The sequence below is a fragment of the Dipteris shenzhenensis genome, chromosome 20, assembly GCF_047967505.1.
Source record: "Dipteris shenzhenensis isolate YYH24624 ecotype China chromosome 20, Dip_SZ_1.0, whole genome shotgun sequence".
Classification (NCBI taxonomy): domain Eukaryota; kingdom Viridiplantae; phylum Streptophyta; class Polypodiopsida; order Gleicheniales; family Dipteridaceae; genus Dipteris; species Dipteris shenzhenensis.
This window is the reverse complement of record NC_141615.1, coordinates 52,460,874-52,480,830: the sequence shown is the minus strand read 5'-3', so window position 1 is coordinate 52,480,830 and position 19,957 is coordinate 52,460,874. Positions and strand designations below refer to the sequence as shown.

The 19,957-nt window shown below is 42.8% G+C and overlaps 1 protein-coding gene across 8 annotated transcripts; it reads left to right on the top strand.

Annotated features, from left to right (window-relative positions):
• The first annotated feature begins 8,746 nt into the window (after window positions 1-8,746).
• LOC147889829 (uncharacterized) lies at window positions 8,747-11,196 on the top strand. Of its 8 annotated transcripts, XM_087391888.1 has the most exons (4): window positions 8,771-8,824; window positions 8,999-9,034; window positions 9,985-10,081; window positions 10,295-11,196. In XM_087391888.1, the coding sequence occupies exon 4, from the start codon at window positions 10,315-10,317 to the stop codon at window positions 10,729-10,731; it is 417 nt and encodes a 138-aa protein (XP_087248014.1). In that variant the 5' UTR covers window positions 8,771-8,824; window positions 8,999-9,034; window positions 9,985-10,081; window positions 10,295-10,314; the 3' UTR covers window positions 10,732-11,196. The 8 variants fall into 7 exon arrangements, 6 of the variants coding, with proteins under 6 accessions (XP_087248015.1, XP_087248014.1, XP_087248013.1 ...); XR_015542933.1 differs by lacking the exons at window positions 8,771-8,824; window positions 8,999-9,034 and having other exon boundaries at window positions 9,142-10,081; window positions 10,295-10,828; window positions 11,021-11,196; XM_087391889.1 differs by lacking the exon at window positions 8,999-9,034 and having other exon boundaries at window positions 8,747-8,824.
• Window positions 11,197-19,957: the final 8,761 nt, after the last annotated feature.

Sequence of the window (19,957 nt, the reverse complement as noted above, 5' to 3'; positions counted from 1 at the left end):
GTCGAGGTGCAGCTGCAAGATTATTTTTTAGGAATGTAAGCTATAATCTTACTTGAGGGATTATATGCCTTTTCAAAGAGGGGGATAATTTATTGAGGAAGCCACCTAGACAAGACATGCTCCACCATGTGTAAGAGGTTTTTGTGGTTGTAGGTCCTGGAGCAGACACATACCTCTGTACCTGATGTTGCTGTTCAAATGGGAATTTCTCCTAACAGCCTTTCTGCCTGGCTTCAGGTTAGTAGCATAGAGTGCACTTTGTGTTATTGATGCATTCAGAAATATTTACAATGTAGTTTTTCCATTGTGACTGGACTTCTGTATCATTGTCCAGGGCAAGTATGCGCAGGAGGAAATCCAGAAGAAGATAGAATTATGGATTCTCAGTGAAAGTTGTTGTCCAGCCAGAAATGGGCAGTCAAACTGTCAAGAGGAGAGGCTTTGTTTTAATTTGGCAGAAATAATTGTGAATCCGGAAAATTACTCAGTCTCAAAGTTCAAAACCTACTACAACAAGAGGGATGAATCTGATTGGCAATCAGGTTTTCTGCCTGAACAGCAGCATGACAAAGTAGTATTACCTGAAAACAAGGTTTTGGCAAGGGGGGGAAATACACCAAATATGGGAAAGAAATAAGCAGAGGGGCAGGAACTTTTGGGCACAGGAACTAGAGGGGAAGCTGCCCAGGTAGGTGCTTATGTAGCCTCTGGTTGAAATAGCTGGATGTTCCAACTGCATAGATTATTTGGACATCCTTGTTCATAATTTGGGATTTCCCAGGAAGTTGAAACTGCGCATTCCAACATTAGCGCTGAATCAGATGTGAGATTTGATGAGGAAAGGCAGCGACGTAGACTAAGCAAGGAGGCAAGTACCAGTCAAGATGTCTCCTGCACTGCTCAAACATCAGCAGGACAAGCATCCATTGCTGCAACTGTGCAAAAGGTGGCTATCTCTTTTTCACTCAGATTCCTATAAATGATGAACACGTGCATCTCTTCAAAGATCGTGGTTGAACGAGATTGTAACAACTGAGTCTTTACATTCGATCAGCTCTCTAGCTCTAGTCTTCATCTTGGCCAAGTCTGCATGTGCCCTTGGAGAAGGAACAAAACTGAGCCTGTGCAGCACCTGTGAGGTGCACTACCTTTGGGTGCTTATGACACAATAGGCATGCAGTACACGATATGGATGTGAAAGTTTATGGTTCAAACCTCCGTGACTGGACTTTTTGGTAGGTGAGGTCAAATTGTATGCTTAAATATGTAGATAAAGGGGAGGCCCGCATAAGTTCACAAGCTAGCTTAAGCCTTCCCAATAGAATGGGACTTTTGGACGCAGGTACGTATTGAACTAGGTTTTGAACTAGGTCAGGCTACGGACTTTAGTGAACCTTCCATTGGAGCTTATGTTTTCTTTGTTTGAAGTCCCAACTTTCATTGAGTGGGAGTGGGGCTAGATCTTAGAGAAACCTTATATTAGAGGCTGATTAACTGTTCTCTGGGAGGTTTTGGAAAATTCTCCTGGTGTTGGAATGTGTTTTTTTCATTTCTGCAGTATTAGTAGTCTACTCACAACTCGAGACTAAATTTTTGGCTCTAGAATGTTGCTATTATAACCACATGTGTAAAGTTGCATAGATGGGCTGACATTTTTAGATGTCTCAATATTGAAGAGCGGTTTTGAGAAATCCCATTCATGCGCTGCAAGCTTGTCGTTGGCTCCTCCAGCCTTTTGTATGGCAAGAGGATTCTTTGGTGTATGTGAACTTAGGCAACCGCAGTTGCTAGTTGCTATAGGCAACTGTGCTAAAGATTTTCTGCTAGTTTGAAGCTAGGATGGCATTATCAAACATTGCTTTCTTGAGAGGGCAGGAAGCCAAAAAGTCCGGCCTGAAAGCAGCTTACCTGACTTGGAGCAATCTCTGAAATCCAGTTTGTGTTCCTGAAGAAAAAGAATGTCTATGGAACCACCTGAAACACCTGGATGGAGCTGATTCCTGATCAGCTGTCTGCGACGGCGATGAGGGATGCCGCCCAATCCCTATATATTCCAACTGCTATCCTCATCGGCGGGAGGAAGTGGGTTGGAATATCTTACCCGACCTGGTGGCGGAAACAGAAGCCTCTACCGGAGCAGACCTCCTGCCATACACACGAGGTCCGAGGGGAGGAAAGTCCACAGGTGAGAGAGAGAAGGATCTCTCAAAAGGGATGCCGATAACTGGCTCTCCAAAAGTAGAGGGTACAAAATCATCATCTAGGAGGGTAGAAAGGTCCTCCAAAGCGGAAAAAGAGTTCCGCTGAGCCAGTCCTAGGGAGGGGGTACGAAGGATTCCTATCGAAGCAGGAAGAGAATGTAAAACCCCCTTCCCTCTGTCCAAGGAGGGAGGCACCTGTACTGGATCCTGATCAACCAAGTGGTGCAGACGAGGTGCCAACTACCTGCGCTACTGAGGAAGGTACAGCCTGATCCAAGGGTGGAGTCGAACAAGGCTCCTGAACAGTAGTCTCCTCCTGAGGCTCCAAGGGGGTAGCCTCCGAAGAGGAGGTGGAGTGAACTAGAGTAGAGGGCCTAGCCGCGACCGGAACCCACCGTGGGCCAGAGGTGGGGCGGGGTGCCGAAGGGACTCGAGTAGCCCTAGGAGAGGGGGGAGCCCGTGTCTGAGGCCGTGTCTGTGGAGCGGTCGGTCTTGCTCCAGCTCTCTGTCGTAAGCGAGTACGAGCTGGTTGCTTTGTGGGCCTCTTTTTCTTCTTTGGGCAATCTTTGGCGAAGTGCCCCGAGGCTCTGCAAATCGTGCACTGGTCCTGCCGACCTGCAACCTCAAATCTCTGGCGGAAGAAAGACCCATCGGGTCGCTGCAGCATGATGTGATCATCTGAAATACTGGGGTCCTGGACAATGACCCTAACCCTGGGTACCCCGTCCATCCTGACCGCCTCAGCAGCCGAAGAGGGCTCGCCAGGGAGAGAGGGGATCTCTGCCACCACACCAAACCTCTCGCCAATAACTGAAAGAAGCCGGTGATAGACTGAGGGAAGACCAGGGAACCTGATGAAAACAGAAACTCCCTGCTTGTCCTCTTCAACTGGGTCAAATCCCAGTTGAAAAGGAAACAAAAAGATCCTCCTGTAGCCTAGAAGTAAAAACCCGGCCTGTAACAGGTCTCTCGTGACGTCCGGGGAATCTAGGCACACCTGAAAGAAACCCCGTCCCAACAAACGAACATCCTTGAGGTGGGAGGCGAGGTCCTGAGGAAGCGCCGATAGCATCCAATCTCTAGCTTGTGACCTGGAGGGGTGTGAGCCATGAATGCGTGCGAAGAAAGTCGTGGAACACTCATGTTCGAAATCCTTTTGCAACTGCTGTAGCTCGTCTTTTGAAAAAGTTACAGTTCTCGCGGCCGGTGTGAGCGGAGACGGATTGACTGAATGGGAACCCATTCCTCGATTATTCCCTTTCTTTGACTTGCAAAGTCCTGATTTGACAGTAGCTTAGTCAACAGCTTTATACAACCATCACTATAATCTCCAGCAATAGCTCTAAGCTATAGCTAGAGGGCACCTCGTTTATTGGTGAAGGTAATGCCAGGAGGTTTCAGCTGAACAGTAGGGGTTGGATTCCCTCCAGAGCCCCCCATTGGGAAAGCTTCTTCATCACCGCAGACTTGCGTAGAAATTTCTGGAGGAGGCTCTGGAAATCCCTCAGAAATAGAAAGATCACTCTTTTCTTTTGGCTTTCTATTCATGGAGGGATTGCAGTGAACCTGTGGAGATCACGTTTTGGGGCTGATCCCACTTGTCCTCGATGTCATTCTGCAGAGGAGTCAGTGCGACATTGCCTTTGGAACTGCAGTCAGGCGAGGACTGTTTGGAAAGGGGTTGCTCGGATACTCAGCATTTTTCATACATCCCCTTTCTTCATGACTTGGGGCTCGGTCGCATGGTTATCTCTTACCAGGCCCCAGGTGTTTTATGAGGGTGAGCCTTCTTCTTGGGCACTCTCGGTCCGCCGGCAGGTGATAGAGCCCTGCTCTCTACAGGATGTACCACTTACTCCCTTCAGAGCTTCTCATGTTTCAGTGGACACCTCTTGGGAGATTTTGGCTAGCATTTCCTCTTGGCACATTTGGAGAGCCAGATGTACTGAGACCTTGGATGGCACCTAGATACACCCATTACAGGTGTTCATGGGTATTTGGACTGACACGGTTCACACTTTGATAGCCATATGGGCTAGCATGCAGGGTTCTTCACGGGCAGCCTCTTCTAGAAGGACTATTTTTCTTCGAGTTTGGAGGGGTTCTCCCTTTTTCTCGGAGGTTTCTACCGGATTGAGATGGCACTATCGGCCTCAATCCTTTCTTTTTGGCTCTTGAGCTTTTCGTGCATTGCATGATGTATCCCGTATGGAGCTTGCTCTAACGGTTTTTCTTTAATACTTAATAGAAGTCTCTTTTTGCAAAAAAAAAAAACTCAATGCCCAAACAATAATGCAACAAACCTAGATCTGTCATATCAAATGACTGACACAACACGGACTACACTGCTGCAATTTGCTTCCATAACGGGGACTCCCTTTCTGCTATATGCTCTCATATTACAAAACTACAGCGTGTCGATGAGGGAGGGACAGCCTTGCTGGACCTGATGACCTTTTTCTTTGAAGCATGATCCATCTACTAGTGGTTATGCTAACTCGACCAGCACCTTCTCGTGTACTCGAAATCTAGCCTCTTTGAGTTCGTAGCATGCTCCTCTCCATAACTTCAAAATTTGAGAAAACAAGCCCTTCTTGGGGCTCAAGTAACAGGGTCATCATGATGGGTAGAAGGGCCATCGTATTTATCTTATTGATGACATTGACGAAGAATGTTGCTATAAACAATCTTCTCATATGCCTTGCTCTCCATAGTCAATGTTGTTAACAATAGCCTCTATCTCTTGAATTGACATGCACTAAGTTCAAAAGTTTGTAATATTGGCATCTCCATTGCAAACTCATTGTCGTGGAGAGAACCTTCAATTAGAAAATCTCATCAAATTGCAAATTATACAAAAATGCAATCAAGGATTGTTTATTTAGTGTTCTAGCGTTTTATTAATGACGGAGGCGTGGCATTACTATATACAGCTCAAAAGTAGAAACTTACAAAATTGCAATCAAGGATTGTTTATTTAGTGTTCTAGCGTTTTATTAATGACGGAGGCGTGGCATTACTATATACAGCTCAAAAGTAGAAACTTTTCTTTTGGACGTCAATTTTATGTGTAACGATGTAAAAGATTCTTGAGATAACATATCGATTAACAATTACATAGATCCGAAATTGATCGTTGTTTGCTCTCAGACACATAGCAATCGTTGTTTGATGGTGGTAAGTAATACGAACTTGGTGAGCTTTTAATCGTCCCGTAGCTTGATTTTTGAACTTACATAAGAGCAAGGGAGTGTTGACTCCAACTTGCTTGTGGTCACCCAGATTGAGGGAATTTCAGTTGAGTGCACGCGCATGAGAAGCACAGGTTTTTTCCCCCAATGGTTTTGAAACCACCCCAATATCGCAGAAGAAGCCTCTTGAACCCGTAGGCAATTTTGGAAGAGCTTCTTGATGCTAGACTTGAAGGCTTATAAAGGAAGATAGTCACTCCCGAATGCAAGAGAGGATGATCCATGATTCAGATCCGGGATCAGCATTGGCAATGTATTACTTTGTCTTCCCCTCCATTTTGTGGTCTTCCGTTCTGGATGTCCATGTAGGCAATGTAATAATGAAGATAGAAAGACAATGGAGGTTGCAATTGCCATGGAGTTCTTGACTAGAATTGGCTGTATGATGTGCTTATGAATCCTGCAGAGATTCATGTCATTTTCTTTGTGTGTCTATGGTTCAACAAGTGTTATGGTTGCAAAATATCTAAATGCTGATTAAATAGGGATACTTTGGTAGTAATCTCCAGGGAAGGGAATCAACTCTGATGTGTTTGTATTGGCGTATTTATGGGAATGGTCTAGTAGCAATAGGGGATAATGTAAAAAAAAAAAGGAATCGAAAACCGTACCCTCTTGCTATGCTTCGCAACACACTAGCTCTTTCACAATTCAGCTTCTCTGCTGCTCAAGATTAGATTCGATTTGTTTGTTGTTCTTCCCTTTGTTTGTCTATTAGCTCACTAACGAATTGCTCTTAGATTCGAAACTACTTGTATACTTGGCTCAGAGGCTGCTACTGTTGCTGTAGCCTGTTAATGCGTTGATTTGCTGCTTGTTCCCCTTGCAATGAGCTCTGTCCTTATTCGTAGCTGAGCTTGCTATCGACGTTGCTCAGATCATTATACCGGCTGCACCTAAAAGCTATATTGACTCATACTTTGTAGCTTGTGTGGTTTAAACAATAGGCAGCATTGAGGTAGAACTGCAGAAGGTATCGATCATTAAGGCGATGGTGTCTCCTTGGCCATAGCAGGGAACAACCAGCAAGGCGACGTTGGAAATCAACAATAGCAACAGGTGAAATACATCTGGGAAAAGAATCAATGATAGAATAGCATAAAGAACTTTCAAACCCGTAGCTTCAAGTAGGAATTGAGATAGAAATAGCGGCACAGGGTTGGAGCAGATTCAGAACAAGCTTGCATTTCCTCCAGGACGCATATAAATTGGTAGCATAAGAAAACCCTGAACAAGCATTGTGGCAGCAGTTGAGTAGTGGTGTGGCCAAAAGTATCGCGATACCTTACAAATAGGGTAATTTAGCTAGAAACGAGAGAGCAAACTAAAGGAACCTTCTATGGCTTTGATACCACATGAAGCCCTATAGAAGATTATGGAGGCTCAAAAAGAAAAAGAACCATAAGCAAGCATAATCATTCCGTTAGAGAGTGCGTTCTTAAATAGGCAAGTACAAGATTAACATCATCCACCAGTACACTTGTTATTATCTCATAGTTGCAATCTCCATCTTCCAATTATATATTTTCCTACTCCCGCTCCATGGCACCACAATTGTCAACACCAGGGACATGTTCTTATAGCAAAAAATAGGGAGCTTGTTCTTGTAGGCTTGTTTCAATCACAAAGAGCATAGAAATTTTTAGCTCGAAGGTTGTTATTTCGTTCTACACCATGATTTAATTTGTTTAAACTTGCTTTGGAAAGAGAGTGTGCCATAGCAAGTGCATGCGAACCTAGGGAAATCTTCAAGCGATTGACGAACAATTTTGGTCTACTTTTATTGTTGACCGTTACAATTGTAGTTGGTATTGCATCTTGCTTGATTAGGACTGGTGGAAGTATGTTGCCTTCTTTTGTGTTTGCTTTCACTAGTGTCTTGGTTATTTGGTTTTCTCTCTCCTCCGCGTTTAAGGCTTCACCTTCAAGCCCTTGCACTAGGATGTTAATGCTTAATTAATTGTGGCACAACGGGTAGGAGCTTTGAGATCAACATCTCGATTATGTCACCCTTAGTAGCACGAGCTATTCAGATGATTACAGTCCTTTGGAGGATTAGTAGCAAAGTAGGTAAGTCCGAGGTATAACATGTCGACATTTGGTAATCACTCTAAATTGAGTGGTCTATGAGATAGCTGAGTGGAGGTGCTATCTCGCAAGAAGTGTTAGTCTATTGGGAGTTGTATGCTATTTATCTCAAGTACCTAGGTGTGGGTCGATGAGTATGATCGAGCTATTGAAAGCATACTAGTCGCCTTCTCGGATGTCAGACCGAGATGATAGACTACAAAGGTATACTGTTCAACATGTGACGCTCTTGAAGCAAAATGGCAGACCAAGAGCAGAGACAAGCTGAAACCAAGGAACATGGCCTAGGGGAGGAGTGCTCTCAACAAGGTAAAATGGACAACGGAACCAAATCGAGTGCATAAAGATGCATGAGAAGGCCCAAGCCGACTCAAGAAGGGGCTGCGATGTCAGAGTGCTTTGTTGAGACACCTCTCAAGGTGAAAGAAGCCTAAGGAACCCCAAGAAGACCGATTGAGAGAGCTCTCCAAAGAAGTTTGGGAGTCCAAGTGAAACCCAAGGTGTGGGGGATGCCATAAGCAATAAAGAAGCTACTCACGAGGTCGCGCTTTTAGTAGTATACTACAAGCAAGGGAACACAAGCCAACGCCCCTACAAACCGAGCAGCCAAAGTTGAGCTACAACCTATGCAATGCGCCAGCGGGCAAAGGCGATTGAAAATGAATTCATCACCATGAAAAAAAGAAAAGGTTCAGGAGTTTCAAGGACCGGAGGATGAGGATCCTTTCATCCACCTCCAGCTTGCATTGGGCCTACACTATCAATGTCGCAGCATGGCAATGGGAAGGAAGGATTAGGGAATCGACGGTGGGAGGCGTTTACCGGGAGGAAACCGGCCGCCTCAGCCGGGAGCCAATGGCGCCAGTTTTCGTCCGGTAAATGTTGACCACCGGCGATTTTTGACCGTCGACAGCTGGGGGAGCGGGAGGATTACGCTTGTCGAATTGTCATTGGTTGTTTGACTGCATGGCGGCGGCACAAGTAAATGCATGGTGGCTGCTTTGGTAAACGTTTATCTCGACGCGAGTGTTTTGTGGATTTTATGTGAGGACCGTTGGATTGTTTTTTGATCGCTTTGTGTTTGTACACGTGGTAGGTTTCTATTTGTTGTGTGTGTGAGTTGTTGGATTTTTGTCTGGGTCATTGGATGCATTTCATCTTTGCCGTTGTTTGTTTGTTTTCTTCTGAATTGAGGCATTTCGTCTTGTTTTTGGTTTTTGAATTTCGGGATGGAGCGTCATTGGCGATTGGAGTTCGTTTGCTCTCTGTATAGGGCGGGTTTTGGTGGGTTTGGTGCATTTTGTTTGCGTTTATATATTGGTGTGTTGATTATTGGCTCTGCGAGTGGTTGTGTTCGTGATTCCGTTGTCTGGATGGATTCGGTCGAGCCCCCCTCGTTTTCTTTGGGGTTTTCTATTGAGGTTTCTGCGGTTTCGTTTGGTGTTTGTGAATCTGCAGGTTGCGTTTCTGGTGGCGAGACTTTGCATGCTGCTGGTGGTGATTCTATTCTTGTTTCTGCTCGCGGTGGATGTAGCGTAGGCGGTGTTGGTCCTTTTGTTGCTTTTGATGAGGATCTGGAGAGGGTCGTTGGGGAGTGGGGTTTTCTATTGAGGTTTCTGCGGTTTCGTTTGGTGTTTGTGAATCTGCAGGTTGCGTTTCTGGTGGCGAGACTTTGCATGCTGCTGGTGGTGATTCTATTCTTGTTTCTGCTCGCGGTGGATGTAGCGTAGGCGGTGTTGGTCCTTTTGTTGCTTTTGATGAGGATCTGGAGAGGGTCGTTGGGGAGTCGGGTAGTAACAGGAGTCTGGCGAAAGATGAGTGGGCTCGTCGGAGGTTTGATTTGTGGAGGAGTTTGAATGGCCATGACGTGAACGTGCGTCTGGAGTGTTTGGAGTTTAGGCAGCTGAATGAGATGTTGAAGAAGTTTCTGCTTCAGGTTGTTAAGCTTGATGGAAGTCAGTATCCCCTTGAGAGTCTCATGGGAATGTTTAGGTGTTTTGGTTGTATTCTGAGGAGGGATCAGGAGTGTCGGGTTGCTAGTAGTGGGAAGTTGGAGGTTCCTTTTGATGTAATGAAAAATCCTTAGTTTAAGTCCAGCCAGTGTGCTGTAGTTGCAGCTATGAATCGGTCGATACAAATGGGTTCTATGGTGGAGGCTGATAAGGAGTGTGTAGTTGGAGTGGGCGAAGAGCGGAAAATTCTAAATTACATTGATTTTTCGATGTATCATCCAAGAGGTGTGCAGCGCAGGTTTGCCTAGTATTGTTCGTCACAATTTTGCATTCGTGGTGGGAAGGAGTTGCATGGCGTTCTGCGTTCCGATCTTTTGCGGGAGTCTGACGATTTGGGATCTTACTTGGAGTAAGTGTTTGTGTTTTAAATTTAGTGTGTTCTTGTTGCTCGTTTTAGTTGTGTTGCTTATATGTTTATATGTTTTTTTGCAGATATAATGAACGGGTTAGTAAAAATTATGTTATGAGCCTCACACGTTATTAGAAGTCGGATTTTCGTGCTCCCGTCCTTGTGCATGAAGCTGATAGGGTGCGAACTTTCGATCAACTTGTTCGGCATTTACCTGCTGTCCAGAATAATGTTCAGAATTCGAAGTACCTGTTCTTGCAGTGTATTGACAATTATGTCACGGAGGTATATGTAATTGTATTGAGTCTTCTTTATTTTGTTTGTTGTGTGTCGTTTTTGATTATTTTGTGTGTTGCAAGTGTGGTTCAACGTGAACAGAGTTAGTGAAGTCAGTGAATAAGTTGGTTTCTGCAATGCTTGGTATTGTTGGTGGATCTGCTGGTGGGAGGAGAAGCAATAAGAGTGTTCGGGCGTCTAATGTGACGAGGTTGAGTTTGTGCCACGTACCAGAAGAGGTAGGTCAGCTTGTGACAGGGCACAAAAGGGCTTCTTCGTACAGGAAATATGACAAAAGTAATTCGTTGAAAATTGCGGCAGCTCAGAGTATTGTGGCTAATCCTTACGACGAGAATGGATGCTTGAAAAGTTATGCGAAGGTTTTACATGAGAATGTTCGTTTGTATTCGGAGAAGGTGGATGGGGTGATTCCTGATCGTGTTGACGCTTCTACTATTTCTGTTGGTGCAACTGTTTCTGCGCCAACTTCGCATGTAATCGTTGGTGTTGGTCTGGATTCAGGGAAAAGTTTCTTCTCAAGTTGGGGTTCCTAATACTGATGTTGGTGCTTTTGGGGGAACGAAGGAATGGTTGTCGACGGATGTGTGGTTCAAGTTTTGGGAAGTAATTCTGCTATAGTGTCTGATGTTGGTAATTCCGGTGTTGCTTCTGCCGGTGGAGGTTCTTCTGGATTCATGGATTCAGTATTCGCTTCTCCTATTTCTGCTGTTGGATCGACGGGTTCTGTATCTGGTCGTGAGGTATCTGGTCGTGAGGTTGGTATTTCTGATTGCGGTGGTCTTGGTGCGATGAAAGTTGACGCTTCGGGTGGTTGTTCTCTAGGTTCTGTTCCAGTTGGTGATTTGCATGGCTTTTCTGATACGGTGATTCAAAAGGTTGATGGTGAGGCTGTTGTGCTGCGAGAGGTGTTTCTTCTTCGACCTTAGCTGGTTCTTTGTCAGAGCGGGACTAAGGAGGTTTGTGTTACGGTGATGATGATGAGGAGATACTGGAGGAGCTTCCGCTTGCGCTTTCGGGGAGGTCCTGTTGCTGTGCTTCACGGAGCAGTTTTTGCTGTGTGAAGTTCATTGATAAGAACTAGTGTTGTTTGGTGGAAAAAAAATGTCAATGCTTTTGCACGCCGTTCCCATTTTGTATTCGCCGACATTTCTGTCTATTGACGGCGTATTTCTCCCGGTTATTGTACATATTAATTTCATCAATAAATATTTTGTATATATTTTGTATTTTGTGTTTTGTGATGGTCATATTTTACAATTTGTAATTTGCTATTTTATTTAAAATAATTTGTGTGGTAAGGCGCAGTAATTTTGCTGATCACCTTTTTGGCTTTGTATTACGATTATGAATGGTCCTAGATCTAACGGTTGAGATCTATCTTCTCGTGACCCCCGCCGTTGACAGATGAATGATTCCCCTTGTATCTTGCATAAAATGGCACAACGTGATATTTAGAAGATGAAGGAATCTTCTTGAAACGATTGGAAAGAGAAATCAATGAAGAGGATGTCAAAGACGAAGCTCAATGACTTGAAACTGAAGTAGACCCAGGCAATCCTAGGATTTCATGCTTTGGATAAGACCTCTCGTCAATCAATTGAGTGTGAAGCTATATATAGATATAAATGACAAAATCATGAGAACTTGGCTATTAATATGTGGCTCTCTATTGGATCTTCCAGAGATGTGTAAGCTTGGAAAAGAGAGAGAGGACTTAGATGTGCATCAAGGAGAATAGAAAGAGGGAGGAATAGGTGGAGATTACATGCCTTTAATCAATCATAAAAACAAAAAACAAGTAAGTGGACCAATAAAGAATTCACAAATAAAGACTTTAAAAACATAGGCCAAAAAAGAAGATCGGAGATAATAGTGTTGAGGAAGATATTCTACGCAACAAAAAAAGTACTCGTTGATGATGGAGTTGCCTTTAGAAATGGGGAATCTATGGCAAGCTTGGACCCAATGAAAAATGATGCAGCAAATGTGATTGGCCTAGCTACATGGCGATGACTGAATGTTGCAACAAGTATTGTGATATTTGTGTTCATGTGACGCATGATAGCAAAGAGTGCTGGTATAAAAACAAGAGACCAATCTAGGCCAACCAAGTCTTTAGAGTGACTTCATCTAGAGTGTACAAAAGGAATGAACAACTAGACCGGTTGTTTTTGGGGGAAAGCCTCATGCCCATAAGAGAGGAAAACCACCATTAGTGGATGAGGCCATGTCAGTTATTGTAGTAAAGATCACAAATACCGCTATCAAGAAATTGTGGAGGAAGGTCAAGAGCAAACATAATGTTCGAAGACCTCATGAAAAGATTGAGATCGAAACAAAAGACCAATTTAATGTAAGGGAATGCTCCAAAATATATGTCTTAGCATTAGGGGATTGTATTATACAATTAGTCTCAGCGTAATAGCAATGTAAGAGATTGCTTATCCCCTTTTTCTTGGGAGTCCATGGTGGCTAAAGAATTCAAAGGTCCTACACGATTGGGGAATCAAGATGATGTTGCTCTACTAATGACAACTTCTAACTCACAAATTGGATTCAAATGGAGGATATTGAATTGAAGATATCTAATGATCCAGGAAGATCCTATACCTGATCCATTTTCCATACCTTGGACCAGATAGTAAGGCATGAGATGCATTCTTTCTAGTGGTTACAATCAAATCTCCATCGCCAAGGAATATTAACGAAAAAACCCATTAGTGTTGTGTGAGAAATGATTATTATATTAATTGCTAAATCATTAGAACATTATTACATTAGGCACTAATTTGATGGTGGAGCATATGTTTGTATTTATGATGGATCAAGCGGTACAGATGATGTCGCTAAACTATGTACTATTGGCCAATCATTATTAATAAAGATGTGCAGCTGTGTGTCTTGGTCCTAAGGTCCTAGGGCTAATAGGAAAGGGAAGGGTGCATTAGAGTGCACAAAACAGTAGGTGCATGCATCACAGGCTAAGGGTAGGTCTAAATGGGAAGATGGATTGTGATTGATCTCAAGGGACATAATGAAGGCATTTTGTGATCACACGTGTCATTCTCTTCACCATCTTGTATGCATGTGTAACCTTTGTCCCTCTCACCTTGCATAGGCGTCAAACAAGAAACAAGTACTCTTATGAGGGTGCCCTTCGTCCTTTGAGGTGCCAGTCAGCATCAATTTTTTGAACATGTTACAGACATTTGCATTCTCAAAACTCTGGTCCATCACATTTTGTATCAAAGCAGCAATGATCCACTTAAGGGATGGAAACAAAGGAGGCTACTTGTCATGCCGTTGATAGAGGTGGTAGGAAAGAAGAGGCATGTAAGGAAATGCATGCGACAGCGAGGAGACAAAGAGGGAGAAAGCAAGAGGGGGATGTGATAGGCAAGTTGTGTGTAGGCATATGAGAGAGGCGTGGAGGCCCTCACGAAATAGCAATACGATGCAAGGTGACTCTTACCAATCTCAAAGCACAAAGGTCTTCATAAAATTTGAGGCACAAAGAGGGCACAAAAACCCAACGTGAAAAGATCCTGGCGAAACCTGATGTGTGAAGATCTTGACAAAATCTGGTCAGGCAACTAGGAGGAAAGAACGAACTCGTGACAACCTATCTCAAATAGAGCAAAAATAAGGGTTTGCCAAGTAAGGGGCCCACATGAAAATTTTCAAACTGCTTAAATACATATATTTAGTCTAACGGGGAATGGGTTATCCTAGAGAGGCGACTTGACTCCCCTCATGTGAATGTGGCCTTCAATTGTCAAGTTTATGGAAGAAAAGGATCCCCCCATTCTCCCTAATGGAAAGTCAAATGGGAATAAGATTTAAAGGGGGTGATACACCTATCATATACCCCCTTTAGTGGTTTTCAAACCTCTGATTCCCTTAAAATAAGTAGCCTAAAGTCAGTGCACCAATTTACAGCAAAAGAGGAGGGGGAAGGGATTATCCGACTTGTTTTTCAACATAAATCAAGCGGGAACCAGATGAGTGCCACTAACTCTAGACTCTTGACAAGCTAGTTTCTCAACTTAGAATTATGATTGAGCAATCTATTATGACAATTCTAGAAATTAAGAGGGTTCTCAATTTTGGGGAGGAAGATCTGATTACTCCTCCAAAGAAGTCAATTTCCAATCATGAGATAGGTTTGAATTCCCTAAATATGACAGGCAAGGGAAACTAATAAAATCCTTACTTGAATTTTCCATTTTGAACTATACTTTGCCCATTAAGGCAAGATTGATCAAGGCTTGCTACATCACATCTACAAAAGGATGCTTTAATGTGGTAGGCATTGTTACAAATGGAAAAGAGCCTATCCTTGAATGGGCTAAGTTTGTGGAATAGTTGAAAGCTACTTTTGTGCCACCAAGGCATGAATTGAACTTGACCTTTTATTAGGACGAGTTCATGAAATTTGACAATGAGAGTATCGCTGAATTTATAGCCAAGTTTGGAAACTCTCCTTAGTTACCCAAAAAGAGTGAGGAAGATAGAAGGAAGAAATATCTAGCAGCCCTAAACCCTGAAGTGAGGTATGACACATGAGGATGCCCTAGTCTTTGATGTTTCTTCTGGGGCTAGGCTGTCCAAGTCTTTGATGTTTCTTCGAGGGGCAAGCTATCCAAGTCCACAAATGATATATTGTTGGAGGTACCGTTTCAACCAATCAGAGTAGTGGGCTTCATGGAGCATGGCTCTTTTTCATAGTGGTACTTGGATCCTGACCCGCTACTCATTACCCTGGGCTCATGGAGGCTGTGGCTCTATGGAGGTGTCCCAATTAAGTTTTTGCAGTGGGACCCTGGGGATGGGAGTGGATAGATGAAGAGCACCAAGAGAAAGGCATCCCCTTCTTTCGTTACAGGGTCAGTAATGCCAGGAAATTCCAGTTCAGTTGTAGGGGTTGGAGGCCCACCAGAGCTCCTCATTGGGAGAATTATCAGATTTTTGCAGACTTGCAGAAATTTTTTTGGTAGAGGCTCTGGAAATCACACCAGAATAGAAAAATCACTCTCTTCTTTTGGCTTTCTATTCATGGTGGGATAGCAGTGAATCATTGGAGGTCCAGTTTTGGGGCTGACCCTACTTGCCCTCGTTGCCGTTCTGCTTCGGAGACAGTACAGCACTGCCTTTGGGATTGCAGACAGGCGAGAATCATATGGAAGGGGATTGCAAGACTTTTTAGCACTTTTGTTCACCTCCCCTTCTATATGACCTGGGGATCAGTGGCTTGGCTCACTCTTTCAGCGCCCTAGGTTTTCTTCGAGAGACATGACTCGTCTTGGGCTCTACACATCCGACGACACCTTGTGGAGTCGTGCTCTTTAGAGGATGTTCTAGCCACTCTCTTCAAGGTTGCTCATTCCTCAGTTGACTCTCCATGGGAGGTTTTGACTAGCATTGCAGCATGGCACATTTGGAGAGCCAGATGCACTAAGTCTATGGAGGGTTCTCAGGTTCACCCTTCTCAGATCTTGGCCAGTACTTGGACAGATATGGTACACACTCTGATGGCCATATGGGCGACCATGCAGGGATCCTCTTGAGTAGCCTCCTCCAGGAGAGTTACTTTTCTCAGGGATTAGAGAGACTCTCCCTTCCTTGCTGAGACTTCTATAGGGTTGAGTTGGCATTTTCAGCCCCAGCCTTGGTTTCTTTCTACCTCATTTTTCTGAGGTGTTTTTATTACATGCTTAGCATGATGTATTTCCGCTCAGAGCTTGCTCTAGCGAGTTTCTTTCTTACCTAATAGAAGTCTCTTTTTAAAAAAAAGTGAGGTATGAGGTTGAAATGTTCAATGCAATCACTCTTAGAGACCTCACTAAATTTGTTGAAATAGCAGAAAGGAAGTTGAATTCTCATAATCCCTTAAATAAGGATGGTGGGTCAACATCATAGTCCAACAACATACCAAGCTTTAGTAAACCAAATCAATTCAATAGCAATTAAGGAAAGGGAAAGGCTCTTGTGCAGAATGTAAATAGCCAATTACGTCCTAGATGGGTGCCATTTTCTTCCATGAATGATGAAGAAAGAGGAGGTCGATTAAGGCAAATGTTTTGGATGTAGGAAACATAAGCAGGCATGTATGGTGTAAATGTCCAATTATCTTAGCTAAAATTTCCAAGACAGATTCTAGTTAAAGCAAAGGCTAAGGCATCCAAGTAGAAGGGTGAGGCTACTACCACCTCATACCAAAAATCTACCATGACTATCGAGCCAATAGTGAATGTTGTCCATTTAGACAATACCCTTGGACCTCAAATAGTTCATAGTGGTCCTACATGATGGATGTAATAATGACTTAGCGAGTGATAGGTTGGTGAAATTACTCCATCTCAAACTAGGAGCTATAGAGAATATGTCACTCTTAAGATTTTTTAGGGGTCATAATAAAGAAGAAACATCCATAGTGCAGAATACTCCTTTTCGTATGCAAAATAACAGAGATTGGAGGGATTTCTTCGTAGCTCTTGTTCGAGGTTGTTGATATGATAAACCATGGAGGTATGATTTCAATCCGAACCTGTACATCCTCCATTAGGAAAAAAGGGAGCTCATTTTGGGGCCTTTTACGGTTTGGAAAAATAAGCTCTCAAGCAATCAATAGAGGGCCAATGTAACATTGAAAATTAACAAAAATAAGAGAAAATAGAAAAAAGAAACAATACTTTATGTAGGTACAAGCGTGCTACATTAATGTGGAGATTGGTTTTTTATTCTCACAAGATCTTTGGACAAGAAGATAGAATCTAAACTGACATTTTATCTGACAAGGGCCTTCCTGCTTCCACCTTCCTTTGAACTTTGAAATGTTGTGCTGCCTTTCCTTCGAAAGGTCTACCATTCTACACCATTGCCTCATTGTGCAGCAGCCTTTCTTTTCCAAAACTACTCCCTTGATCCTGTTTGGTGTAGAGTAAGATGTTTCTTGTCAACTGTCTGTCTGCCCACTTTCTCTTTCTTGAAACTTCAAATTGTTATCTTAGTTACATTACTTTGCTATTGTTACAGATTCAGAAAATCTCCATGGTGAATAAAAACCACGGCCGTTCTTGTGGAAGACGCTTTGTGGATGATAATGCTATGAAGGCAGAATTATACCACACATCCTTACCCCGTCGACTGCTTCTTCTATTTCATCAGTAGAGAATTCAAGTACAGTCAAAACGGAAGGAACTTGGGAAAGGTTTAGTGTTTCAAAAGGAGCATGGGTGCTCATGCAACCTAGCAGAAGAAAAAGACCCCAGACAAAAAACATTTTCTTGGCGTCATGGAAGGGAAGAGTACGAGATTTTAAAATCACCAGAGGGAAGATATCCGTGAAAGAAGTTTTGATTCGGCACGTGTACATGCATAAAGAACTTGTCTTGTGAGACTATCCAAAAGATCTTCCGCAACATAGGCCTAATTGTATATTTTTCTATTGTGGATAGCAAGTGTGGGAAGACGCAAATAAGTAGACACCAGAGTTGGGGTGAGAATGTGACGGAACCCATAAACTCAAATGAGGTGTACGGATTTTTAAGATGAAGCTTTCTCTCTTAGCTTATTGACATTCTTGTGTTGTTTTATTTTAGATTTATATCCTTCATCGTATGAGACATGGCAAAACATTGATTGTATTCTGGGATTTATAGATGTTCTGCATGGATCGATAGGAGAACAACAATACCAAGGTCGATGTGCAACAGAGCTAGCTCAATCAGGTATATTTTTTACTGATCATTTTTATCAGTTGCTGGACAATGCTAACACACATGGTGTGTTAATAAAACAAGACCTTCCGGCATGGAATTTAGTGGATTGGCCTCACCCACATTCTAGTGTTACAGAGGCATAAAGGGTGAAGCTTTTCACAGAAGTACAGAATGCTCTGAGGCCCAATATTGCCACAAGGATAATAAAAATTTCTTTATGCATGCCTCTCACAGTTTTTGTGGACTTGTTGAATACCAGTGAAAGTTTCAAAAACAATGTTCACAGCTAAAGCAACAAGTTCGGCATGCATGCCACAATTTTTGGATAAAGGTTGGGATAAGAAGACATGTAGTTCAGTGTTTTGTGAGGTTGTCCAACCTTCTATGCAACTGAAGTACATGGTTGCATCACAAAATTTTATTTTCTCTTTTTATTACAAGCGCAGTCGAATGCTAGGCACCAAACTAGTCCCAATGGATCAAGATGAATATTCTTTTGGTGCTGAAAATAAACTTCTTGATATTGATGTTGTTGAGAATGGTGATGTGCTAGTCAATATCTCATTAAGAGAATGTTGCTCCCTAGCTCAATTGCGCAGTGACATTCTGTTTGAGACAGAAGGTTCTATTTCAAATGACTTTTTATTTATCTACAATAACAAAAAGGTACACCATCTGATTTATCCTAGTCTCATTAAGCATTGCTATTAGTTTACTTTACTGCTCTGATTCATATTGCTTTTTTGCAGTTGCTCAAAAGAAGAGAGAGCTCAATAAAATGCAAAGACATTGAAAATTTGAAAATTGAGATAACACAAACTCCATAAACAAAGGTTTTGTATTCAATCAAGTAAGATTTTGTACGGGGACACATGCTTAAAAACCATCTTGAGGGATGATCCAATGCAAGAGAAAGATAAGTGGAAGAGGGGGGAGAGAGAGAGAGAGAGAGAGAGAGATTATATGTGTGTGTGAGAGAGAGAGAGTGTGTGTGTGTGTGTGTGTGTGTGTGTGTGTGTGTGTGTGTGTGTGTGTGTGTGTGTGCGCTTTTGTGTTTTTGTTAAACATGTAGAACATATTTCTGACATCCATTTTCTATTTATGTACAGCTTGATCTAGAGGCTGCTCTACATTTTTTAGAGAATCTTTTTTCTGCTGCTCCATCCTGTCCTGTACAGTATGTTGGTGTTGCTCCATTGTCTCCTCCACTGCCCCAGGAGCATCTGTTTGCTGCTGCTCCATCTTCTCCTCAACAACATCAGCAGCAGGTCCTTGCTCCTGTGGCTTCTCCTCCTCAGCACTAGGTGACTGCTCCTGTGGCTTCTCCTCCTCAGCATTAGGTGCTTCATCTGTGGCATCAAGGTGTATGACACCTTCTTGTACTTTAGAGCTCTCACCCAACTCCACAGTAGCTGGTACAATAAGTTTGGGGGAGGCATAGCTCAAAAACCTCCAAATTGTATGAGCTCTAAAATTATATACATAGTTTGAGCTGAAGCTATCTTCTGTCATCTGCAATGGCAGACGATAATTTAGAACACTTTGTATCATTATGAATTATCTTCAAGCTTAATGAAAATTATTTTTTCTTACAAGGTCTGGCTGTTCTTTCTCAAAATAGCTTGAAAGTAGATATTTTGCATTGATCAGCACTCTCCATCCGTAGCTACTTGAATCATCTTGTTGTGGTGTCTGTACAGATGGAAAGATATGTTAGAAACTGTTAGCATCTGCACAAAACAAAATTATTCAATAAGTTCAAAGACATAGCATGAAATAGACATCAGTAGAGGGAACGACTTTTTACCTCTAGACTTATTGGCTCTATTGAATCCAAAAGAGAGACATTGGGAGGACAGTGATCCAATGCATCTAAAAACCTTCTAATACAACTGCAATATGTATAATTTAGTTAGTATGATATCAAAATAATGAAGTTTTAAGTTCAAAAAGCACACACAGCACTTACAATTTCAGCTCTCTGTGTGTGTTTTTAAGAGAGTTGAATAGAAAGCATTGCTTCTGTTGGATGTCAATA